A 27,182-nucleotide genomic window follows, 5' to 3' on the forward strand; every position below is an offset into this window, starting at 1 on the left:
AAAAAAGCACAACCTACTAGCTTTACACATCTGCATTGTTACCTTCACTTTTTCTCTTCTCAAGCAGCAGAAAAGACAATTTTCATCAAAAGACCAATCAGAAACACCTTCGGGCTCACAGTCTGTAAATCAGAGGAATAGCAAATTACTTCATATTCATAAACCACAACTTACTGGTGCCAAAAGACAAACCAATAAATACCTGTTTCACAACATTCTTCCCTAGATTCTGCAGATGCAGATTTGGTTTCTGACATGTTTTAAATCCCAGAATATTACAAAACTCTATACAGTTGATCTAGGCACAATGAACCTGTTTTTTTCTAAGCAACGCCAAATACACTGCCAGCTACATAAAGATGAACGCACATTCATTAGTAATTTTAGCCAATATGAAACTAACTGTGAGCACTGCCTGGGGGGAGGGAAAAAAAGCACAAATCACCACGGTAACACACATTTTCTAGAGGCAGAGCTGAAATTGCTTCTGTGGTTAGAAATGCAGAACAAGACACAAAAATAAAGACTGAATACCTTTAAACAAACTGAGATCTTTTAATAATCCAGGTCCAAACAGCCCTTCTAGAATACTTTCAAACCCTAAAAACAAAGAAAAGAATGGTTAGCTTTCTAGATTAAGTATGTCACTACCAGAATATTTACAATAGCAGTTCTATTCCAAGAACAGATGTGAATGTGTTTTCTCCTAGTATTCCCAAGATCTATAGGTCAATTGAAATGACTGAACTACTAAAAAAATCATAACAGAACCTAGAGTCCAGTTTCATTACGGTACTTTTGCAGATAATTGGATTATAATATAGAACCATGTTAGATATAATGGAAATGATTTTGGAAAGATAATATGAAGTTTTAGTTTCTACAATGTACCTCTCAATTCAAGGCACTTTCCCAAAATATTCATTCCTTAAGCATCAAAATTCAATTTCAAAGGATGTATATTTTCCCAGTGAAAAGCCCTTTAGCCGCTTCATCACAAATGATTCTGTGCCTTGTTCTAAATCTCAACATTCTGAATTTCAACATAGGCTAGAGTCAATTTTCAAACTTCCATCTCATAACTTCTTGGGGAGGAGGAATCCTAAAAGGAAGAGAATTTCAGCAATCCTATACCACATAAGAAACAAATTCAAATAATTATATATTCAATGTCAGAGGCCTACATCTTATATATAGTCCGATTTACCCTCATGCAATGTTCTACGCCTCCCTTAAGTGCTAATCAATTTTAGCTCCCTCAAAAAAAGATTAACCCTCCCTCCGAAATTAGTGCCACTATGCAAAGTCAATATTAATCTAAATCCTATCTAGCAGCAAAGTCTTCAGAGGCATTAACTACCCAATATTGACCAGAAGACAAGTGAAAAGTGAGTGAATAATGAAAGGGCAAAGACAGTCTTAAAAAGGGACACTGTCAACTCAATCCTATTTCTGTATGAAAATGTTTTGCCTACTGCTGCCAGAAGTGACACCTGAGATTATAACAGAAAAAAAAAAATCAAAGAAAAAAATATTTATCTAAGTATGGTTACTCTGTGCATTTGATAGCACTTTGTGTAAGGCAGTTCATCAGTTTCTCCTGTTTGTGTGGGTCTTTCCAACACAGCAATAGAAGAGAGAAAATCATTTTTGCTACAGAGGAGAAAATGTGATTGTAAAACCACAGAAACTGGCAGGGGGTTTCAGGCCTGAAACTACTTTCAGTTTTGTTTTTAAACTGGCTAGAATTCAAGCTGATGGTATCCCTTTAAAGAAACCAAGCTTAATATTGGAAAATAGCAGAGTTATTTCAGAAGGCAGCCCTGTTCCCTGTGCGTACAGAATCCTGACCTGATGTCACATGTCTTATCCTTTGGACAGCATGGTCAGTGTCTCAGTGGAGACCACAAACAGCACTACTCCCGCATTTGATGCTAGCTACAGTTCTTGTGCAACACTAGAAGCATTAACAACATTAGACATCAGATCTAAGACCCTCGAAGCACTTCTAGCATTTAATGCCATTTAGATGCTAAAAGCACTGCCAAGGCGTGATCTCAATGGCGGTAGTACATCTAGCATGAACACGGAGACTGATGCTAATATTTAATGCTAGAAGAGCTGGGGAGGAGAGCCAAAGTGAAAAAATGGCAACCGTGAAGAGGAAGAGGGAAGAGATGAGAGAACATCAGAGGAAGGATTTTTATTTTTTTTATTTTATTTTTTTTAAATAAAGGCAGAGGAGATAAAGAAAAAAGATCCCATCAAACAGCACTTTGTCAGGCAGACAAGCAGCACTGCCTCCAAAAAAGCCAATTCAGGCTTCAGGAAGTGGCAGGAACAATGGGGAAGGGCCAACCCACCTTACTTAAGAGAAGAAAAATGGAAGAATCAGGGTATTGACCCTTACGTTCCAAATTTTGACCCCTTTACTATTATTGATGGGACAATGACCCATAACAATTCACTTCTGAAATAAACCCTAAAGTAATATGGCCAATCAACCTCACATCTTTTAACTTTTTTGTTGTTAAAAAATCAATGGAGCGCAGAGATTTAACTCAAACTCACCATTCTTAAAATAGCAACTGATGATGACTCATGCCCCAGTTTGTCATGCATGCAACAGCATATTGAAATCACTGCCGAGTTTTACAGCCTGGATATCGTACAATCGTAGTTCGCTAGCCCACTGTTCTTACTGATGTTAATGCCACTCGGTTTTTATTAATATTAAATATTGGATTTAGCAGTTGCATAGCAACGGCAGAACATCTTATGTGCAATGCTTGACATTAAAAATGGCAAATAAGGGAAGAATGAATGTATTCAACAATTATACTAAGGACCTGGCAGAACAGCCATGTAGCCCAACCAAAAAAAAAAAAAATGTAGAGTACAACATAGCAAAGGTGGAATAAAACTTGCCATGTTATGTTCAATCACTTAGGACTTCAAAAAAGCATCTGTGCAGAATGAATCATGCATAATACACTAAAAACAAAATTTTGAAAAAGGAACTGCCTACTTTTTATAGTATTTTTTCTCTCCATTGTCACTGCTCTTAGAAGCTTGAAAAGAACATTTCTTTTCCCACCGATTTTGTCCTTTTCCATTTGGAAGATGATTTTTTCCCTGCATTTCAAATGGAATAAAAATTAACATGGCTGCCTTTGTTAAATTTCTTGTGTGTATACTTTCATCATCTACCTCAGTATTTGATAGTTCACAGCAGCTAAAGAGCAGGGCCAGTGGAAAAATCACAGAAGTCACAGACAATGAGAGGAGGGGGGGGGAATGAAGATCCCATGATTTCGAAGGGTTCTGCAGTTTTTAACATTTCCCACACTGTTCCACAGAATCTAAGCTTCTATACTGTTTAAAGCTTTGTCTATTGTTAAAAGTGACCTGCAGAGGGAAGATAGGGAAAAACAAAGAGAATTTGTCTTTTTATTCTTTACGATGTATTAATAATGCTCAAAGAAGTGCTGGGGGGGTTTTAGGGGTTTGGGGGGATTTTTTTTGCTTGCACATTAGAAGTTAGACCTTGTTCACTCTAGAAGGCTCTATGGTGTCTGGAGAATTAGTAAAGCAGTCAAAAACCTCAAAACCGCAACAACTGACAGGGGAATGCATTTCTATATTCAGACTATTAAATAGTTTTAAATATTGTTAACACCCATTCCCTTCAATACCTAAAAAATGGTACTTTAGGTGCGAGAGTTAACAACACGTCCTCAAAGAAGTCCCTAGCAAAACCTGGGGAGAGGAGACTTCACATTGACCTTCCTGATATTTGTTTGTAAGGTTAAAAAAAACCCACATGCATATCAGGCCTTCTTTGTCGATCATAAAGAAACAAAAACTTTTGCAGGTCATCTCTGAGACCCTGCCCAATGTACACCAACAAGCTGCTGCCCCATTAACCCAGCCTTGGAAAAGAGTGTGAATTCTCTTCTCCACAATTATGTTCACCTTCATGAAGTGCTGGCTTCAAAATCGGGATGTGCCATTTACCCGCTAACAGTAGCAAGCTCAATAAAGCAGGTTGATTATCCAGGTTTTCATACCATGTTCACATAGTACCAGAGTGCCTTTGCCCCTTTATCTAGGCAACTGTAAAAAGAGAATGGACACTTTGTCTTTCCCCCCCCCAAAACATATGAGCTGGCAAAGAGGTATTATGGAGCCATGATGCTACAAACAGTTTTCCTAGCCCATATTCAGCAAAACAGTGGCTCAATACTTCAAGCTTTGCAAAAGATCTAATTAGGGTGTAAGCACCTCAGGTCTTCTTTTAGACCCAATAGCTAACAACATTTGCAGGGCTTAACCAATAATAAGGCTGCTTAAAATATTAATGATGAAAAAAATATTATTGGGGCCCGTAAAAGGGGGAAAGCATCACCAAACTCAGAAACGGCATACTGTTTTGGCTGTGGCCCTTTGCCCTCTCCTACTCCTACTTCCCCAAGGTTTGTCACTAACCCAGGTGCAGACAAAATCACTCAGACTTCAGCCCTATGATCTTTCTCACACCCTTACAAATCACAAGGACTTCCACTAAAGTCAATAAATGGGCACAGGGATTCACTCATGCAGGTTGCAGGATTGAAGCCTGTGATTATTTTAAGGCAAACATTGGGCATTGGATCAAGGACATCACATTTAATTAATATGTAGAGCACTATGTATACAGTTACAACAGAAGTAACAATGCAAGTCTGTAGCAGGGTGGTCACCCGCTTCTGCCCTGAGGGGTTTAAAACAGCCCAGGAGAGGGCCGTGGCTGGGGGCAAGCAGCTCCCAAGCTGATTGGGGAAGCAGGCACAGCTGCGGCCACGCCCCAAACAGACCTCAGCTTGCCCTTATAAAAGGCCTGGGAGGCTGCAGTGCAGAGAGAGTCTCCTTTAGCTGTGGAGGGAGATGGGCCTGGCTGCCGGGGAGCATACCAGGGTACCTGAGGTAGAGCAGGGCTGGGGAAAGGCGAGAGGAGCTGGGGAGCTCCTGCCTGGCAACTCCCCAGGCTGCCGGCCTTGTGCAAGGCCAAATAGGTACTGTGGTTGCAGGGGGCAGCCCAAGGGTAGGTGGAGGCAGCAGGTCCAAACCCCCCTTGCCTGTGATGAGTGGCTTGTACACTGCAATCTGCCCCAGTGAACGAGGGCTAGATGGTGACTGGCAGTAGCCTTATACTGAGGCGAGGTGGGGATAGTGGGTGGGGGTTCCTCTGGATGGGGAGACCCAGAAACTGTGGGGGTACTGCCAGGGGCAGCCCCCAAAAGAAAGGGGCACTGGGATCCGGGAGGGACACGGGGGCCAGCGGAAGGCGAGACACCAGCCGACAGATGGCGCTCCGAAGGATGGAAAGTGAATTCCCTGGACGACCATCAGGAGGCACCGCAGCGGTGAGTCTCGCGCACCCTTACAAAGTCAAACAACCAAGATAACTAGCCTTCTTAAAACTGCTACTTTCCTTAGTCGTATCCATGGTACAAAATTATGACAATTACAAGGTTTGGGTCTCACTTCACTGCTTAACATAGGTAAACAAGAAACATCTTGCTGCTTAGCAGAGCAAGTTTTTGCCTGTAACAGCTTAGACATTTAAAAAAAAACAGTAACACAACAAACTGATCTAAGAAAGTAACTTTGTTCCAGTCTGAATTACCATAACATCTTTGTTAAAAACGAAACATTACAAAGGACGCAAATGATAGGAATGCACCCACAATTTATTTACAGCTACCCTAAACCTTTGTCTCAGGCATTTGGGAAGAGTCCATTATTGTATTGGGCCAACCGCTGAAGTGCCACTAAAGGGAGCACAAAAACAAACACAAGCACTTTGGGTAGAACCCAAAAAGTGTTTTTTAGTTGATTTTTAAAACTTTCTGCAGTTTTTTTTATTAAAGTAGTATATTTTGTTTATATTGGGTTAATGTAGGGACCTACTCAATGGTCTGGTTGAAATATAAAACAATGTAACATGTGGGAAGAGTTGGGGAAGGAGAGATCAGATAATTCAATGACCAAAAAAATACAGAGTTAAGGTTGTGTGGTGGTATGCCATCCCCTTGGAGCTGGAGTTGAGCAAAACTCCAACTTCTGAAAATCACAAAAAGCAGTTAATGTTGGCCATGAACCTTAACTCTGCCCACCTACAGCAATGCCCCACTAGACTCCATTAACATACATACCTTTACTCTGCCAACCCCACAGTTGCTGAACTGTATCAGCACTTCACCTCCTTTTACAACCCGTTCACGCTCACCCACATGATTCCATTAGATAACAATTTCCTAATTCAAAAAGTGTTACATCCAAGATGGGGGAATTTTATATTACACTTCATCTTGACAGATGAAGAACTGATCACAGAACTAAAAATTAATGGCAGTTTAAGTACAAGTAATTGTGACTTGATCATATGTATGATGTGCAAACAGAATAAAGTCCAGACCAGTAAAATATATAATTGGTGCTTTAAAAAGGGCCAATTTAATAAAACTGAAAGCAATTATGAGCCAATTCAGTTGGGAGAGAGAATTTAAAGAGCAAGATCTGAATGATAATTGGGAACTCTTAAAGAGCATTTTACTAGATGCCCAGAAAGCCACAATCAAGAAAGAAGGCTGTGCTGGTTATAACACCAACCTGGCTTACAGGGGAAGTGATAGCAGCTATAAAGTATTATACGTATGTGTAGAATCCATTACTATATGCAAATGGTAGAACTGTCAATAATAACACAGAAAAAGACACAAGTGTTCAATAATTATTTCTGTTCTATATATAGGAAAAAGCAGGATGATAGATTCATATCAGATTATGCTGTATTTCCAGTCCAACAGTAACCAAGGAGGATGTTAAACAGCTACTAAAGTAAGACAGCTTCAAGTCAGCTCGTTTGGATAACTTGGATGCAAGAGTTTTTAAAGAGCTGGATGAGGCGCTCACTGGACTGTTTAATGTTGGGGTGTGGGTGTTTTTTTAGTAAATTTTGGAATGCTGGGGACATTCGGACGGACATTAGGAAAAACTTCCTAGCTGTCAGGGTAGTTAAGCACTGGAATAAATTGCCTAGGGAGGTGGTGTCATTGAAGGTTTTTAAGAACAGGTTAGACAAACACTTGACAGGGACGGTCTAGTTATTACTTAGTCCTGCCTTGAGTGCAGAGCACTGGACTAGATCAGCAGTTCTCAACCAGGGGTGTGGGGGCCACGGGCAGGTTATAGGGGATCTGCCAAGCAGGGCCTGCGTTAGACTCATTAGGGCTCAGGGCAGAAAGACAAAGCCTTGTCACGCAGGGCTGAAGCCCAGCGCCCTGAGCCCTGCCACCCGGGCCTGAAGCCAAGGCCTGAACAGCTTAACTTTGCGGGGCCCCCTGTGGCGTGTGGTCTGAGCCAACTGCCCTGCTTGCTATATCCTAACACTGGCGCTGGCTTTTATAAGCACAAAACAGTTGTTGTGGAACAGGTGAAGCATAGTTTTTATAGCACATTGAGGGGGCCTAAGAAAGAAAAAACCTCTGGACTAAATGACCTATTGAGATCCCTTCCAGTCTAACGCTTCTATGATTCTATGACAGCCAGGTACTCTCATATGCTAATAGCGCTGCAACCCCCAATGTCTCCAACAGCCTAACATAGACAACAGAAACCCCCTGCAGAATCCCCCCCGAGTAGTGGATAGGCAATTACCCAGTACAACTCTCTAGAATCTAGACATATTAGGTACTTATATGGCCCCATTACAACAGTATCTGAATGCCTCATAATCTAATGTACGTATCTTCACAACAGCCCATAAGGAACGGAAGCACTACTAGCCACACCTTACAGATGGGGAACTAAGGCACAGAGAACCTAAGTAACTATGGGAGCCTGGGACAGAGCAAGGAATCAAACCCAAGTCTCCTAAGTCCTAGCACCATAACTACTTAGCTAGCCTTCCTGTCCAGGTAGAAAACACCTCCGATCCAGTGTGAACTCATCAATTCTGCTAGAGTCCACAGTAGAGTTGACCCCCAAGGTGGAACTAATAGTATCAAAGATTATGGGTAGATTCTTAAATCTGGACAGTTTTGTCTAGAGGAGATTCAACCACTAGTCGACACCATGTAGTCTTCATGCCGTCTCCAGACCCAAAACCTGATTGACACAATCCTCGGATATTTTTTATTTCTAAGTGACAGTTACCTCATCTTCTCAAGAAGTGGCAATTGCTCTGGCTGACTGAGCTTAAATATTCTAGGGGTTTGGAGAGGATGGGGGTGGGAAGGAGAGTCTGACTTTATCTGTTACCTCTCTTTTTAATCTGCCTTGCTGCTGATGCTTTATATCCGGATTTCTCAATTTTTTTAATAGTATGGCCCACATACCTCCCCTTCCTTTGTGACCCTTCTCTTCCATTCATGAGGACAGAACATCTTCGCAGCAATTGTTTACTTGGAAAAGCAGTATTAGGAAAGTGACATTTTATCTATTGTAATGCATCTTAGCAACTGGAAACCAAGACAAGCTGGCCCCATGTGACCAACCAGCTTTCTTCTGAGCATCAGCTAGTGCTCCACCGACCAGGCTTTAGGACCTTCTTCTTAGCTGTTCCCTCACACCAACCCCCAAAACCACAGGATGGTAAAGAATGAAAACAGCAGAGAGATTTTCTGTAACTGTCTATTTACTACATGTAAATCTCTTTTTACCTTTAAATAGGTCATTCCATCTTGGGGGAAGGGGGTTGGTTTGTTTAAAAAAAAACAAAAAAAAACCAGTTACTCACCTTCTTGTAACGGTTCTTCGACATGTGGTGTTCATGTCTATTCCAATCAGGTGTGTGCGCATGCACGATGGCCAGAAGATTTTTCCCTTAGCAGCATCCATCGGGTCGTCCTGGGCGCCCCCTGGAGTCGCGCCCTCATGGCGCCTAATATATAGCCCTTCCGATCCGCCACCCCTTTGGTTCCTTCTTGCCGCCTACTCCGACAGAGGGGTAGGAGGGTGGGTATTGGAACAGACATGAACAACACATCTCGAAGAACAACAGTTACGAGAAGGTGAGTAACCGTTTTTTCTTCTTTGAGTGCTTGTTCATGTCAATTCCAATCAGGTGACTCCCAAAGAAATTTAGGAGGTGGGGTCGGAGCTGTCCACTGACTGGAGTATGGCTCTACCAAAGGCCGCATCATCTCTGGCCTGCCTAGTAACTGCACAGTGTGTGGTGAAAGTGTGTATCGATGACCACGTCGCCGCCCTGCAGATTTCCTGGGTGGGGACTTGAGCCAGGAAAGCTGTTGATGAAGCTTGCACCCTTGTAGTGTGCGCCGTTATCGGGGGCGCTGGGATTCCTGCTAGACTGTAGCACTCGGTAATGCAGGCCACAATCCATGATGAAATGCGCTGTGTCAAAACAGGCTGGCCCTTCATCCTGTCTGCTACTGCGACAAAGAGCTGTACCGACTTCCTGAACAGTTTCGTCCTTTCGATATAAGGCCAGCGCTCTGCGGATGTCAAGAGTGTAGAGTCTCTGCTCCCTGCTACTCGCATGAGGCTTGGGTAGAAAACCGGGAGGAAAATGTCCTGGTTGAGGTGGAACCGCGATACCACCTTTGGGAGGAAGGTGGGATGGGGCCTGAGCTGAATCTTGTCCTTAAAAACCACAGTGTAGGGCGGCTCGGTCATTAGAGCCCTGAACTCAGACACCCTCCAGGCTGAAGTTATTGCCACCAGGAACACAACCTTGTAGGAGAGGTAGAGCAGGGAGCATGTTGCCAGAGGCTCAAAGGGATGCCCCATGAGCCTTGGGAGGATCAAGTTAACGTTCTAAGCAGGAACCGGTTGGCGAACGTGCGGGTACAACCTGTCGAGGCCCTTCAGGAAGCGACTGACCAGGGGGTTAGCAAAAACCAAGCGGCCCTGTACCCTCAGTTGGAAAGCCAACATGGCAGCCAGGTGTACTCTTATAGAAGACAAGGAGAGACCTTCCTGCTTTAGGTGGAAAAGGTAATCCAAAATCTGGGGCACTGAGGCTAGCGCTGGGGGAAAGTCGCGCTGAGTTGACCAGATTGAAAATCTCTTCCACTTGGCCAGGTACGTGGCCCTAGTGGAGGGTTTCCTACTGCCCAAGAGAACCTGTCTGACTTGTTCTGAACAGGAGAGCTCGAACATATTCAGCCATGGAACCTCCAGGCTGTGAGATGCAGCGACTGCAGGTTCAGGTGCTGGAGCCACCTATGATCCTGCATGAGGTGGTCTGGGAAGAGCAGCAGGGTAACCAGGGCTCCGACTGACATGTCTAGGACAGACATGTGCCAATGCTGGTGGGGCCAGGCTGGTGCTACGTCGCCCTGAGCTCCCTGACATTGATATGAAGACGGAGATCTGTCTGTGACCAGAGGTCCTGTGGTCCCCCAGATGAGCTCCCCACCCCAAGTCTGATGCGTCCGTCACTAGCATCAAGGATGGTTGTGGGGCAGCGTAGGGGACTCCTGAGCACACCTGCTGAGCGTCCGTCCACCACAGGAGCGAGTCGAGGATAGAGCGAGGCAGGGTCACGATCCTGTCCAAGCTGTCCCTGGCAGGTCTGTACACTGATGCAAGCCACAAATGAAGCAGCCAAAGCCTGAGTCTGGTGTGCTGAACCACGTACGTACAGGCTGCCATGTGGCTGAGAAGTTTGAGACAATTTCTCGCGGTGGTGGTGGGGAACTGCCTGAGTCCCTGGATCATGGCGTTGAGGGCCTGGAATCTCGCCTGTGGGAGGAATCCTCTGGCTTGGGTTGAGTCCAGAACCGCCCCTATGAACTCTATCCTCTGGACCGGGGACAGAGTCTATTTCGTCTCGTTCAGTAGGAGGCCCAGATTCTCAAAGGTGGCTCTGATGAATGCCACCTGAGCCCTGGATCGGCCTTTGATTAGCCAGTCATCGAAGTATGGGAATACCTATATCTGATGTTGTCGCCGCCTTTCTGTGGAAACTGCCATGCACTTAGTGAAGACTCGAGGTGCCGCTGACAGGCCGAAAGGGAGGACAGTAAATAGGTAATGGGAACCGTTGACCACAAATCTGAGGAACTTTCTGTGCTTGTGTGCAATTGCTATGTGAAAATACGTGTCCTTCAAGTCGAGGGTGGCATACCAGTCTGCTGGATCCAGTGAAAGGATAATGGAGGTCAAGGAGACCATGCGGAACCTGAGTTTCCTCACAAACTTGTTGAGGTCGCGCAGGTCCAGGATAGGCCTTAGGCCACCTTTGGCCTTCAGTATTAGGAAATAGCGGGAATAGAAACCCTTGCCCCTGTGTTCCAGTGGAACCTCTTCCACCACCCCTAGTGCTAGGAGCGACTGCACCTCCTGAATGACAAGTTGCTCGTGAGAAGGGTCCCTGAAGAGGGACGGGGAAGGGGGGTGGAAGGGCGGTAGGGCACAGAATTGAATGGAGTATCCCCTCTCTACCGGGCGAAGCACTCAACGGTCCTAAGTTATATGGGACCATGCACGGTAGAAAGGGGATAGTCGGGAGGAAAAGGTAAGGCGTGGTGAATCCCGTCTCTGGTCTGGTGCGCCGTCCTCAACCGCACCTTCAAAAAGCCGGTTTAGGGCCAGAGAGCGGTTTGGACTGGCCTTGATTAGTGGAGGGATGTTGCCTTCTCCTACCGCTCCGGTTCCTCCTCCTAGAATTGTCCTTGCAGTTCTGCTGCTGGAACCTTTGAGGAGGTTGTGGGCGGAAGTGTCTCCACTGGGTAGCAGGGGTATGCAAGCCCAAGGATCTGAGGGTGGCTTGGGAATCTTTTAGGCTGTGGTGCCATTTGTCCGTCTTCTCTGAAAACAGATTCTCCCCCTCAAACGGGAGGTCCTGAATTGTTGGACTTCGTAGGGTAACCCTGAGACTTGCAACCAGGCCCTAGGCCGCATAGCCACCCCTGTCGCCATGACTCTTGTGGCAGTGTCTAAGGCTGCCTGCAGTGAAGCATAGGAGACTAATTAATTTCCCTTCTTCCACCAGGCGGTGAACTCTGACCGAGAGTCTGAAGGGACGAGCTCTGTGAACTTAGCCATGGAAGCACAGGTGTTATAAGAATACCTGCTCACAACAGCCTGCTGGTTAGCAATACGGAGTTGTAAACCACCAGTGGAGTAGATTTTTCTACCACGAGGTCCAGGCGTTTAGCGTCCCTATTCTTTGGGGAAGGACTTTGGAAACCTTGTCTCTCCTGCTGGTTAGCCACATCAACGACCAGCAAGTGCGGAGGCAGTTGGGAGTAGAGATGCTCAAAGCCTCTGGAGGGGACGAAATACCAGCACTCATTGCGTTTGGCAGTGGGTGGCAGGGATGCTGGTGTCTGCCAGAGTCTTGGTGGTGTCCACCACCGTCTTTATGAGGGGTAACACTACCCGTGAAGGCCCCGAGGGTGCTAGGATGTCCACCATGGGATCTGTGTCCTCAACCACCTCCTTGGCCTTGATGCCCAAACCTTGCGCAGCCCTGCAGAGCAACTGCTGTAGAACTCTGTTGTCCTCTAACGCAGGAGCTATGGATGTCCCTGCCAACGCTTCGTCCAGCGAAGAGGCGGAGGAAGCGTGTGCCGGTGGTGGAAGCTCCCTGCCGTCTGCCCCAGATGGGTCACGTGACTCCCGGGGCAGCATTGGATGAGGTGGTGCCGCTGATGGTGCTGTGGCCGTAGGCATCGTAGCCAACATCTGCATCGGCATCAGTCTCACTGGAGGGAGCTGCATCGGCACGCTCACAGGAGCCGCCAGGGTCAGGAGGCCACGTGCCGGCACCTGGGCCATAGGTGCCTGCATCAAGGTCGACAACGGTACAGATGTGGGAGACAGGTATGTCGCCGTCATGAAGGCCAGAGCCGAGCATGGTGCCAGAGTCAACAATGGTGCCGGAGGGAAAGGCATCGGGACTGTAGGCGCCAGGGCAGATGCGCAGCGGAAGGCAGAATGAAAGTGGCAGAGGCGACTGAAGATGTCTCTGCGCATGGGCCCTGGGTTCCTCCCTGCCCCTGGTGATAAGCCCAGGGAATCCAGAAGGGCCACTGAGGCGGGTTCTGCACTGCGGAGGCCACACCTGCTGCTCCCTTCTGTCTCTACCCGACCACGCTCTACGGTTTCTGCTCCTACTTGAGCGATAGGAGTTGGGCTCCGACTCAGAGGTCTCAGACACTGAAGACCACGAAGGAGCCAATCCTCGGTGCCTCAAACGTTGAGAGCTCGGGGAGCAGGAAGGCTCTGTCGGAGCGTGTAGGCGCCGATGGACAAGGTGAAGGGGAGTGCCTCGACATCATAGCCGGCTTTCCCTTAGAGTGCACCGGAGGATGGGGCTCCGGCGCGGAGGGTTCCTCCCTGGCAGGCGAGAACGGTGCCGTCAGGTGGAGGAGATCTCTGGCGGCCTGGTACGCTTCTGGCGTGGACAGGAGCTGAAGCTGCTGCCTAGGTGCCGGAGACTGAGGTGGGGCCGGACTCGACTGCCTCACCTGGACAGGAGTCGACACGGTCCCGGAAGGAGATGCCGAGGAGTGGCCCGCCTGGGGTCGCACTCGAGGCTTAGCCAGAGGAGAACGGTCGTCCGGCTTTTCCTTCTTTTGAGGCACTGGTGAATGGGAGTGGTGCCTACTATCAGATGGGCCCCGTGAGGAGCCGTGGCAGTGCCGAGTGTCCCTGGAGGAGTCCTTCCTCGGCGCCAAAGTTGCCAACAGCACTCCATGTCAAGGACGCCGCCGTAGGGGTCGGGTCTCTCGAGCCCGGGTTGGAATGGGGGCGCAAGGCTGCCTCCAGGAGGATCACCTTCAGCCGCTGTTCCCATTCTTTAAGTGTTCTCGGAAGGGACTCGCGGCAGATCTTACAACGATCTTTCTGATGGGTCTCCCCAGACACCTAAGACACGACAAGTGCGGATCACTCTTAGGCATGCGCTTGGTGCAAGCCACGCACTTCTTAAATCCCGGGGACTGCGGCATGCCATGGTGCAGGGGCCGGAGGGGCGGGGACTCCCAACTACTATACCATACTAAACTTTAACTGGAGTACTACTAACAACTAAGTAACTATATACACAGAATAACGAAGAGAACTTGCTGAGCAAGAGCCAAGGGAAGCTCCAGCCACCGTCCCTGGCGGTAAGAAGGAACTGAAGGGGTGGCGGGTCGGCAGGGCTCTATATTAGGCACCATGAGGGCAAGACTCCAGGAGGCGCCCAGGCCAACCGGACGGATGCTGCTAAGGGAAAAATCTTCTGGCCATAGTGTGCATGCACACACACTTGATTGGAATCAACATGAACAAGCACTCTAAGAAGAATGTGTATTACACTTTGAAATGAAAGTGGGGTTTGATTTTTAGTATTGCATTATATAGGTGAAAGCTGAGGCCAGAACTCACAAGATACAACTTTAGATGCACTAGGAAAAACTAGAACCTTCTAGAAAGCCGCCAACAAGAACCTATGTGTTGGCAAGAGGAATTGAAGCCTGGTTTACGATTTCCTACAATGCTTGCTTTTATAGAAATGTGCTGCTTCAGCATGACTACTTTGCATCTGAGACAGAACCTAACCAAAAGACATTCTAGAGTGTTTGACACACACCTTGTGAAAGCAATATCTGCATTTGTTCCAAATGCCATTTTGCTAGTGAATTTTTGACAAGTAGCTAAATATCTTGATAACTCTAGAAGACCGCACCTTTGCTACTGATTCCATTTCCAAACTAACAGTGTGGCTATGCTGAATTTGGGTGCATGACTAGATACAGACTGAAACTGCCCTTTGGCAACAGCAGGAACACCAAGGATATGTACTGCTGTGTTTCTTGGATCTCACCCAGATGCATGTGTCCGAGGTGCTATTATAAAATTCCCAAATAAAAACTACAGTAAAGTGGAGTTACGTTTGAAAGTACATATTGGTAATTTAAAATAAACTATATTACAGGGATGTTATAATCTCAAAACTAAGCATTATATATCCAGGTAATTCACAGTTGGAGTTAAATTTAAAGACATCCAAAACATGTTAAGGAATGTAAATACACAATCAGAGCATTCAAACCACCGTAGCGCTGTCATGGGGCTTGTCTATACAGTGGGGTAATGTGCACTATAGGGGTGTTGCAAATTAACAGGTTCATGTAGATCATGCTGGTGTGCTCTCAAGGTTCTCTAGTGCACTTTAATGTACCTCTAGTGAGCATCAGTAGGGTCTGCATGGACTAATGTGCAACACATCAGTGCATTTTAAAAATCACACCCCCACATGTGCACATTACTCCCATCATGTGGACAATCCCATAATCTCTTCATACTTCCTATATTAAAAAAAACTGTAGCCCTCTCCAGGGGCATCTTCTGTTGGTGTGCTGTTGGCCACTGTTAGGCCAGGAGCATCTCGGAGCTAAGCTGAGTAGGCCTTTCTGCCTGGAAAATTCATGTGTTTTGTTTTTGGATGCAAACAGGTACAGAACTGGTTCTCTGAACTTTAAGGTTAATTTCATTGAATGCAGACTGACTCAAGCTTATTCCACTCATCTTATTATCTTGACCTGATTCAACCAACTGGCATTGAAATGAAAGTTTTAATTAATACAAAAAGCTCAGAACAAATATTTGAGAAGTTCAATAGTTTCAATATGAACATAGGATGATTTTATTCTTCTTTTCTAATTGGCCTTGTATTGTCGATCATAACAAAAGTGTTTTTGCCTTGAATATTATCATTCTTGTTGGAAACTAAATTCCACACAGGAATTCAGAGAAATACGCTTAACTGAAGCTTCTGGAATTTGGCTTGTTTCACTTTGAATAAGAAAATCCCCAAACACAGGAACTTTTATCAGCTCACTTTGGCTCCCACATGGGATATCACTCTATGAACCTGTTAAAATAATCTCCTGGTCAGTGACGGGGCTTTTGTTTTGGATATCGAGAGAGATCTTTGGCCATCTGAATTTCTTTGCTAAGGGTGGAGGGGATCTGTTGCCGGCTTACTCAGCCTATAGATCAGGGGTCGGTAACCTTTCAGAAGTGGTGTGCCGAGTCTTCATTTATTCACTCTCATTTAAGGTCTCTTTCTATAAGTCTATAATATATAACTAAACTATTGTATGTAAAGTAAATAAGGTTTTTAAAATGTTTAAGAAGCTTCATTTTAAAATTAAATTAAAATGCAGAGCCCCCCGGACTGGTGGCCAGGACCCGGGCAGTGTGAGTGCCACTGAAAATCAGCTCGCGTGCCGCCTTCGGCACATGTGCTATAGGTTGCCTACCCCTTCTATAGAGGATATGGAAGGTAGGTGTTTTTGAGATACTGTTAGGAAGGTGTGTTGTTCCATGTAATGGAGAACCCAACCTAGTTCTTCCACATCCCTTGGTCTACAGCATAGTTCTCATGATGTCCATCAAATAAAATGTGATGGGCCTCTAGGAACTGATGTAGATCTTTGAAAAGTCCATTCAGTGTTCCTCACTTGAGGCTGATGCTATGTAAAGATGCTCACTCAACAACATGTTAAACAGAGAGAACAGATTATTTTATTATGGTATCGTGCTTCCCTAAACAAAAGCTCACTGTTGTAATGATTGGTTTTTGTCTGATAGTTATATGGCAAGGATTTGCAAACCTGTTAAAACTTCCTAAATAAATAAATAAATAAATAAATAGAGAGAGGCGCTTATGCTTTGGTGGCTCAGGGAGACAAGGTACCAGGTTCTCTGGATGAACTGCAAAGAGCTTTTTAGGCTGTAATTTGTGATCACCAGAGATCACCTGATCCTGGGAGAACCTGTTCTTGATAGCCCATCAGTTAACTCATCTCATGAAAGATGGAGTATATCCTTGAGTCTCCAGGTAGCTAGCAGTGCCCTGAGAATTCTTACAATGATGTATGGGAAAGTATCTTAGCTAGGTCAAATGCTAAAGGCATTTGCTCGTAGCACTGGTGAGCAAATCTTAATTTTATGTGAAAGATCATGAGGCGGCCTATAAAAAAGAGGCTGCCAAGGATCTCTTAAGAGACATTTGCTTATTGTATAATTTATGCTCTACCAATACGTTACCTACCCGCTTCCATACCCCCATTTGTATGTCCAGAATTGCAAACTCTCAAGCCACCTAGTGTCAGGTATCTTTTCCATGTGCAAGTGCTTATAGATAGGATCAAGTCCACCCTTAAAATAAGAGGAGACTTCACTCTCTTGCTTTTGGTGCAATATCTCAACACAAGGTGGTTCTGGTGAAACAGAGAAGCTGAAGCTCAGGGATGAGTCTTACAATGATCTACATACTTATATGGCCCCTCTCACTTAGTAATGAAACACTCAAACAGTATGTCTTTTTTAGGAACAAGTCCCCTTCTGACAGGATAACTGTCCTTACGGTAGGCCACAGCTGTGTCTATCTCAGACAAGACCCCGTATTTGTATATTATAAAACTCTGTACTGTCTAAACAGACATTGGATTTAATGAGTTCTTCACATCTGGATCTTATGATGTCCTCATGCTGAATGGGAGGGAGGGCTGAAGGTATTGTATAGTTCCTTGTGGTTTCTACCTGAAACAATTTACAGGTGGCCCAGCTCCTCTTTTGATCTAATGGCTCATTCAGGTAATCATCCTGAGGAAAGCCCAGGATCTGGCTTACATGGTTGGACAGGGCTTGAGCCATTTTGAAGGGAAAATGTTTATATTTGTCTCTGTGATATGATCCCCCCCTTTTTTTTCCCTTCACCCCACCAATCATACTACAGTAGTCAGTTTCCATTTTTTATGAATCGGAGCATTAGGCAACATTCTTCTGTTCTGCCTTCCCCTTTTTTCCATTATTTTGCAAAGAGGAAAACGGAGCTCTTTCCCAGTTAGCCCCATTCTCAAAGAAACCTCTTGAAAATATGGAAAAATATTTCCAGGTCACTGACATGGAGGGAGAATCTATATGGGTTAAGTCTAAATTCTGCAGGTGAAAGTATGTCTAATTTCTTTTCCTCTTTTATCTTTAAAATATTAAATGACCTAATTTTTTTTAATAACTTGTCTTTATATTTATGCTTGAGTTCTGGGTTCCTAGTGACCCTACAGCAGGTCACTACTTCTTACCACAGAATGAATCTGCTTCCTTATCACCCTCTTCTAAAGGAATTAAGAGCTGTAGAACAGGGTGATGCAGCATGGGGGTGGAAAGGAAGTATTCCAAACTACAGTTTCATTTGTAAGATTGAGTCAGTAAGAAAAATGGACAATTTCTATTAGGAAGAATTACCCCTTAATATTCACTAGAGTACTTTATTTTAGTCGTCTTTCCTTTGAGCGGAGGGCCTTCCAGTCTCTTGTAAGAGGGGAGGGTGGTCTGGGGAAGGAATGATCCTAAGGTTTCAGAAAGGATGCAGAATATTCAAAAGTGGAGTGGGTAATTGGGGGGATGAACTGGAGTTGCTCATAGCAGATGATGAGGTGGTCTTGCTACCGAGAAGCATCCACTAAGTATACAGAGCACAGCATCTGCCCGGGCATGCAGACATAAGCCTGGACAGGGGTGTACAGCAAAATGTGATAATTCTTTTTGAAAGTGTAGGTAAAGCATGTATTTGAGCTGCAGGGCAAGGTACAACTGATTTTAGCTCTGAAGAAGGCATCTCCTAAAGCCCCAGGCCCCAGTTACTTAGTTAGAGGCTCTATTTCTCTGGTTCTAGGGAAGCAGCTTTTGTACAGCTGATAAGGACTTAGGGCATAACAAAGGATGACTAGCTCTCCAGCAACTTGAACCATTAGCAGAAGTCTATTGCCTGGAGACTACAAATGGCAAACCAGGTCAGTGGGCCACATCGTCCAGTACGAGCTGCTTCAAAGGAAGGTGGTGGAAACTATGCAGTAGCCAGCTATGGACTAATCTGACCCTAGGGAAAGTTTTGTGCAATGCTCAAGTAGCGAGTAATTGACTGAAGCATGAGGGTTTGCAGCCCCTAATGTTTATTAGCACTGTCTAATTCTTTGAAATGTACTAATCTTTTAGCCTTAATCTTGCATCCTTCAGTTCCATAGGCTACACAGAAGGGTTCATATACTCAAGGCCAGAAGGAACCACTAGGATCATCTAGTCTGACCTGTAGAACACAGAACTAATTCCTAGAGTAGATCTTTTAGAAAAACATCCAATCTTGATTTTAAAATTGTCAGTGACTGAGAATCCACCCCAACCATTGGTAAATGGTTCCAATTGCTAATCATCATAGAAACAGGGCTGGAAGGGACCCAAGAAGTCATCAAGTCCAGCCCCCCTCCCCGCATGCTATGGCAGGACCAAGTAAACCTAGACTACCCCTGAGCAGTGTTTGTCCAACCCCCTTTCAAAAACTTCCAATGATGGGGATTCCCCAACCTCCCTTGGAAGCCTATACCAGAGCTCAACTACCCTTGCATAGTGAGTTTTTATTAATATCTAGCCTAATCTACAGTAAGGGAGATTTAAGCCCATTACTACTTGGCCTACCTTCAGCAGACATTGAGAACAACTGATCACCGTCCTCTTTATAACAGCCCTTAGCATAGCTGAAGACTGTTTTCAGTTCCCCTTCAGTCATCTTTTCTCAAGAATAACAACCAGTTTTTCTGATGGTTCATCCGAGGACAGGTTTTTTTTCCCTACATCTTTTATCATTTTTGTGGCTTTTTCTCTGTACTTTCCCCAATTTGTCCATATCTTTCCTAACGCATGGCACCCAGAACTGGACACAGTACACCAGTGCCAACTAAAGTGGGACAATTACTTCCTGTGTCTTCCATGACATTCCTGTTAATACACCCTAGAATATTAGCCTTTTTCACAGCTGCATCATATTGATTCATATTCAGTTTGTGATCCACTACAATCTACAGCAATACCACCTAGCCAGTTATTCTCCAGGTAGTAGTTGTGCATTTGATTTTTTGTTCCTAAGTGTAGTACCTTGCACTTGTCTTTATTGAATTTCATCTTGTTGAATTCAGATAAATTCTCCAATTTGTCAAGGGCATTTTGAATTCTAATACTGTCCCAACAAAGTGCTTGCAACCCTCCCAATGTATAAGCACACTCTCCATCCATTATCCAAATCATTAATGAAAATACTGAATAGTATCAGACCCCAGGACTGACCCCTGCAGAACCCCACTACATATGCCGTCCTAGGTTGACAGCAAACCATTCATAACTAATTGTTGAGTACAGTCTTTCAATCAGTTATGCAACCACCTTATAGTAATCTAGACATTTCCCTAGCTTGTCTGGGACTGTCAAAAGCCTTATTAAAAAAATCAAGGTATCACATCTACTGCTTCCCCCACTTGTAGGCCAGTAACCCACTCACAGAAGGAAATTAGGCTGGTTTGACATTTGTTAATAAATCCATGCTGGCTATTCCTTACAACCCTATTATCCGCCTGGTGCTTACAAACTGATGGCTTAATAGTTTGTTCCAGTATGTTTCCAGGTATCAAAGTTGGGCTGACTGGTTTATAATTCCCCAGGTCCTCCTCCTTCCCCTTTTTTAAAGATAGGAATTATGTTTGTCCTTCTCCACTCTTCTGGGACCTCACCTGTCCTCCAGGAGTTCTCAAAGATATCAGCTAACTGTTCTGAAATTCCTTTAGCTAGCTCCTTACCTACCCTAAAATGAATTTCATCAGGCACTGCCAACTTGAATACATGTAAACTAGGGCTGTCAATTAATCTGTTAATCAAATTAATAGATTAATTGCAGTTTTAATCACACTACTAAACAATAGAATACCAAGTGAAATTAAATTTGTAGAAATTTTTTTTTTTATTTTAACAATACAAACTGTACAGTGCTCACTTTGTATTACATTTGAATACGACGAACAAAAGAAATAGCATTTTTCAATTCACCTCATACACATACTGTAATGCAATCTCTATCCCGGAAGTGTAACTTACAAATAGATTATTTTGTTACATAACTGCACTCCATAACAAAACAATGTAAAACTTTAGAACCTACAAGTCCACTCAGTCCTACTTCTTGTTCAGCCAATCACTAAGAAACAAGTTCACTTGCATTTATGGGAGATAATGATGCCCACTTCTTATTTACAATGTCACCTGAAAGTGAGAACACACATTTGCCTGGCACTTTTGTAGCCGGCCTTGCAAGGTATTTACATGACAGATATACTAAAGATTCATATGCCTCTTCATGCGTCGGCCACCATTCCAGATGACATGCTTCCATGCTGATGCTTGTTTAAAAAAAAAAAAAAAAAAAGTGTTAATTAAATTTGACTGAACTCCTTGGAGGAGAATTCTATGTTTCCTGCTCCATGGTTTTCCACGCGTTCTGCCATATATTTGTGTTACGGTAGGCTTGGATGATGACCCAGCATATGTTTGATTTAAGAACATTTTCACTGCAGATTTGACAAAACACAAGGTTTCAATATAAGATTTCTAAAGATAGCTACAGCACTCGACCCAAAGTTTAAAAATCTGAAGTGCCTTCCAAAATCTGAGACTAGGTGTAGAGCATGCTTTCAGAAGTCTTAAGAGCAACACACTGATGCAGAAACTACAGAACCCGAACCACCAAAAAAAGAAAATCAACCTTCTGCTGGTTGCATCTGACTCCGATGATGAAAATGAATATGCGTCAGTCCGCACTGTTTTGGATCATTATCGAGCAGAACCTGTCATCGGCATGGACGCATGTCCCCTGGAATAGTGGCTGAAGCATGAAGGGACATAGGACATCTGGGATGCCAGCTACAACAATGCCAGGCAAACAGCTATTGTCACTTTCAGGTGACACTGTAAACAAGAAGCAGGCAGCATTATCTCCTGCAAATGTAAACAAACTTGTTTGTCTGAGCCACTGGCCAAACAGGAAGTAAGACTGTAAGAAGTAAGACTGGACTTGTAGGCTTTAAAGTTTGATTTTATTTTTGAATGCAGGTTTTTTGTACATAATTCTACATTTGTAAGTTCAACTTTCATGACAGATTTTACCACAGTATTTGTATTAGGTAAATTGAAATACTATTTTTTATATGCAAATATTTGTAATAAAAAATAAATATAAAGTGAGCACTGTACACTTTGTATTTTAATCAATATTTAAAAATGCAGAAAACATCCAAAAATATTTAAATGGTATTCAATTATTTAATCACGTGATTATCATGATTACTTTTTTAATTGCTTGACAGCGCTAATGTAAACTTATCTAAACATACTTTAACCTATTCTTTCCCTATTTTGGCCTATATTCCTTCCTCATTAGTATTATTTGTGTTAAGTATCTGGTCACCAACCTTTAGTTATCTTTACTATTAAAAATGTGCACCTTGTTTCCAGTCTGAATTTGTTTACCGTCAGCTTCCACTGGATAACATTATACCTTTGTCTGCTAGACTGAAGAGCACATCATCAAATATTTGTTATCCATGTTGGTACTTATATAGACTGTAATTAAGTTGCCTGTTGGTCTTCTCTTTGCTAAGCAAAACAGATTGAGTTCCTTAAGTCTATCATTATAAGGCAGGCTTTCTAGTCCTTTAATCATCTGTGTGGCTCTTCTGTGAACCATCTCCAATTTATCAACATCCTTCTTGAACTACGGACATCAGAACTGGATACAATATTCCAGTACCACCCACACAAACAGAATAACCTCTATTCCTACTCAAGGATTTCCCTGTTTATCCATCCCAGGATCACATTAGCTCTTTTAGCACACTGGGAGCTCATAGTTAGCTGGTTACCCATGCATCCCCAATCTTTTCAGAGTCACTGCTTCCCAGAATAGTCCCCTACCCTGTAAGCAGGGCCTACTGTGTATGTGTGCACCCAGCTTACCAAGTGATCCAGATCACTCTGAATCAGTGAGCTAGCCTCCTCATTATTTACCATTTCCCCAATTTTTGGATCACCTGCAAATGTTACCAGTGATGACATTGTGTTTTCTTCCAGGTCATTGATAAAAATGTTAAATTGCATAGGGCCAAGAACCAATCCCTGCAAGACCCCCACTAAAAATACACCTGCTCAATTACAATACCTTGTTTACAATTACAGCCTGAGACCTACCAGGCAGCTGGCTTTTATTCTATTTAATGTGTGTCATGTTGATTTTGTATCATTCTAGTTTTTTTTAACCAAAATATCATGTGGAACCAAGTCAAATGCTGTTCAGAAGTCTAAATTTATTACATCAATACTAATATCTTTCTCACCCAAAAAAACTCTTCGAAAATGATATCACAATCTATTTTCCATAAATCCATGTTGATTTTCCTTAATTATATTACCCTCCTTTAATTCTTTATTAATCAGCCACTCCATTATTCTGAGGATAAAAGAACCCTCATTAACAGGCTGAAATCTGTTTCAATTTCACTAGATGTCATTTTGTTAGGAGTATAAATGAAAAGGCATCCAATTTACTTTCACTTTGTTTATTTTGTGTACCTGTTATTTGCCTTCTCAACTAAAAAGTCCCACTTTTATTCCGACTCACCTCATTCTTTAGTCTAAGCATGGCCAAAGCACTTGCCAGCAAATCACTATATTTAAGAGGAGGTGATCAAAACTGAAGACCATATTCAAAGTGATGTATCCATTTGCAAACTCAGTATTTCCTATCCCATTCTTTATACATCATTATACATTGTTTAATTTGACCAGTCATGTTTACTGTGCATATATTTTTATTAATATCTCAAAATTATGCCCATGTCTCTTCATAAATTGATAGTTAATTTAGAATCTCACCGTATCTGTGCAGTTCAAATTATACCTTCCAATGTACATTACTCAACTTGTATCTCCACTCATTTACCTGCTAGGTACCCTTTTGTAAGTCTAAGTAATTCTCTTCAAGTTTATCACTTCATGAGATGAAGAAGGGGCTGAACAGTTCACACCAGACATACTATACATGCCCCGGGTACGTTACAATTAACCCTTTGAAGCCCTGAAAAGTGACCAGTCAGTCCTACTTTGCTTGGGTGGAGCCCATACTTTCCCCTTGGAGTAGTCCTATTTTGAGTCTGGTAGGAGCTCTCTCCCTGGAAGCAGCTCTGGACAGGGATGGTACAGAACAGAAGACCGCTATACAACGCTAGGTTTCTTCTGGGGTTAGCTTGCCACATTTGCCTCATATTGGTGGAGCATGATTAGCTGCTGCAGGGCCTCAGAATGTTTGATCAAAGCCAAGCAAGTAACTCTCTCCATCTGGGAACTTTAAACTATTAGGAAGACAAGTGCTCACAGCTCTTGAGCCTTCTGACACAGCTGTCAAAGTGGGGAAAAAAAACCTGGCTGGCACCTCAGAAAGAGGGCTTACTACTAATCAACAGAGCTGGTTTTGCCCCAGATGTTCCTTGGAGACTGAAGGAACACTAGTATCAGGGGGTAGCCGTGTTAGTCTGTATCTACAAAAACAACAAGGAGTCTGGTGGGATGCATCTGAAGAAGTGAGGTTTTTACCCACGAAAGCTTATGCCCAAATAAATCTGTTAGTCTTTAAGGTGCCACCAGACTCCTTGTTGTTTTTGAAGGAACACGGAGGATTAGTGGGCCCAAAATTAAACAGCAGGATTTTCTCCTTCCTTGCCAGGAAGGTATCAACAAGGTAACAAACACTGCCCAAGCCCTCGGTTAAAGTCTGCTTGACACAGACCCTTGGGCTTGAAGTCTGAATTTTAGATTTTCCCTGACCTTTCCCACTGAAGAGTGTATCCTACAAATGTGACGCAGGAGGTACCATTAGAGCACAGGAAGGCTCAACTTCCACTGAAACTGCCTGTGTATGTATGACTGAGCCATTGAGTTGTGCTATGCAAGAAAAGCTTGTTTGAGACCTGGTGCAATGCTACTTCCTGTCTCCACAGCAACTCTGTACACTAGCCCCCAGTAGAATTACAGGAGCCTGACAAGATCTATTGCAAAGCAGAATGGGAGGCAGTCAGCAGCACCACACAGGGTGGAAGAAAGACTCAAGCAGCTGGACCTACACATGGTAGAGGCTGAAGTACCATTGCCGCCCCTTGCCTAGTCAGACACAAGTGAGAATAGTAACACTATGTATGCACACACAAATGCCCTTGACCTTATGTAACCCTTCTTTTCCTTACACCCACACGTATGTTGGTCATTTCTCCCTAATACAATTCTTAACAGAGTAAGCTCTTTGGGACAGGACCGTGTCAAGCTCTCCATAAAATGCCCTGCACACCTACTGAATCAATATTGGCACAGAATTTTGAATTTTAAAAGAACCATATAGGTAAGTTTGTACAGCAAGCCTACACAGCACCGCCTGACTCACTGTGCTGAGTGCTAAAAGATTTATTTTGTAAGCTACAGGGGCATAATGCAGGGCAGTTTAGGCTACGCTAACTTTTATTAAGTAATTTGTAACCATTGTTACTAGTAACAAAAGTTTCAAAAGCTCGGTTTAATACCTCTGAACCAGTACCCAAGTAGTCTAGTCTATCAGAGTTTGGTAACAAAAGAGCTAGACTGTCTACCTCTAATGAGCTCAAAATCAGGACGGCCCAAGGAGTCTTCCATGCATAGTTCTGCAGTGAGGTGGGTGGGGGGGGTGTCTCTCTCGAAATCCTGGTTTTCCACAAGGACAAAGGAAGCAACAGCAACAAGGACACTAGAAAGGGGATGTCTATTCCCTGTGCCCCTACACCAAGTGCACCCTGCAAAGAATGTAGCAGGAGACACTCACATCCAGGATCATTATGATTTTCTAGCCCAAGTCCTTGGGGAACGCTGATGCATGAGGAGGTGCAATGGATGTTACAGACCCTCTTCAACTTAACCACAATTTTACCGAACTCATTACCCATGTATGGCTGTTCAATGGAAAGTGTAAAGTAAGTTTTGGGATGGGGCTAAACCTAGTTACTAATGAATAAAAAAAATGTGCATCTTTGTTAGCAATCTCAGCAACAAGAAAAAACAACAACAGAAGTTGCATGTGCCATTTACTAACATGATACTCCAAAAAGTGACTAAATGCTGAATACTCATTTTAGCATAGTAGGAATTTCAATCTTAACATTGACCTTCTTTAGATTTGCACATCCAATGACTCAGCTGTCAGCCAACTGCTTTCATAGCAGAAGATGTATCATCTTCTTTGCAATAAGTACCAAGAATAACCACAATTCAGAACACAATTTAGAAGAATTTACAAGCCCCTGCTATAGTTTGATAAGGCAAAAGTTATAGCTTAGGCTGCAACAGTGATTAGAAAGCTATTTCTTTTAAAAAGATGGAACAATATACTGCCATGAACTGCAGGGGTGCAGAATAAGCTCTAACATACATAACTAGTTTAGAACTAGCTGAAATCAGGCTAAAAACTAGATGCCAATATTTCCATAAAACATTTTGCAATTTAAAATATTTGAAGTCTCTACAGACCAGAACCTCATGCATATCCATGCATTTAGATGTTTTAAATGATTTGTAAAAGTATCCTGAACACAATCCAAAGATTTTGGATGATCTTGGATTAATCTATAGTTGACTGTACTCAAAACAAAGGGCTAAGATTTAAAAAAGTGCCTAAAGCACCTCCCATTGTAGCAGCTCAGGATACTTAGTATTTTTAAAGACAGGCCAAAAATATTTAGGAGAGTAGCTTTAGGCAATTGTTTTTGAAAATCTTGGCTATACTATTATAGCTCTACAAACTCATTGCTGCTTCATGGTTAGCATTCTAAACTTGTACAATGCTAATGTAGCCAATTAAAATTGAACAACCCATGTGCAAATAAACTAGCAACATTTTAAAGCAAATAAAATTGTATAGGTATACTAACATCCTAGTCTTGGGATATCCAGTCAAGCTACGCAAGGAGATGTGTTTGTCCCTTGCATACTCCCAAATGTGGAAGTAGGATCAGAAACTGGATCTGGAAGAAAGGGTAAACAGCATGTTAGTTAAATTCACAGATGACACTACATGGGGAGAGGCTGCAAACATTAGTGAGGACAAAAATACAAATGGACCTAGAGAGGTTATAGATGCAGCAGGAAAACAGTATGGACAAGTGTAAATACATGAGAAAAATAATCTGAAACATTCAACGATAGGGATATAGAGTGGAAAGGAGTAAGTTGAAAGAAACCTAGGAGTGACAGTACACAGCTAGTTGGATACAGGCATTGCA

At 43.5% G+C, this 27,182-nt stretch overlaps 1 protein-coding gene across 4 annotated transcripts in view; it reads right to left on the bottom strand.

Annotated features, from left to right (window-relative positions):
* Window positions 1-26,924, bottom strand: part of LCOR (ligand dependent nuclear receptor corepressor) — a 92,775-nt gene extending 65,851 nt beyond the window's left edge. For 3 of the 4 annotated variants that reach the window (XR_002908979.1, XM_026650868.2, XM_024215724.2), the window contains exons 1-4: window positions 26,832-26,924; window positions 3,029-3,135; window positions 535-600; window positions 43-122 (exon numbers count right to left, since the gene is read on the bottom strand). Coding sequence is in view for 2 of the 4 variants with exons in the window: in XM_026650868.2 (XP_026506653.1) it covers window positions 43-122; window positions 535-600; window positions 3,029-3,135; window positions 26,832-26,833 (255 nt within the window). In the remaining 2 variants the exon portion in view is untranslated. The remainder of the gene's footprint in view (window positions 1-42; window positions 123-534; window positions 601-3,028; window positions 3,136-26,831) is intronic. The other variant, XM_026650869.2, reaches the window with a different exon arrangement.
* Window positions 26,925-27,182: the final 258 nt, after the last annotated feature.

The sequence above is a fragment of the Terrapene carolina genome, unplaced genomic scaffold, assembly GCF_002925995.2.
Source record: "Terrapene carolina triunguis isolate 2854851 unplaced genomic scaffold, T_m_triunguis-2.0 Scaffold95, whole genome shotgun sequence".
NCBI lineage: Eukaryota > Metazoa > Chordata > Testudines > Emydidae > Terrapene > Terrapene triunguis.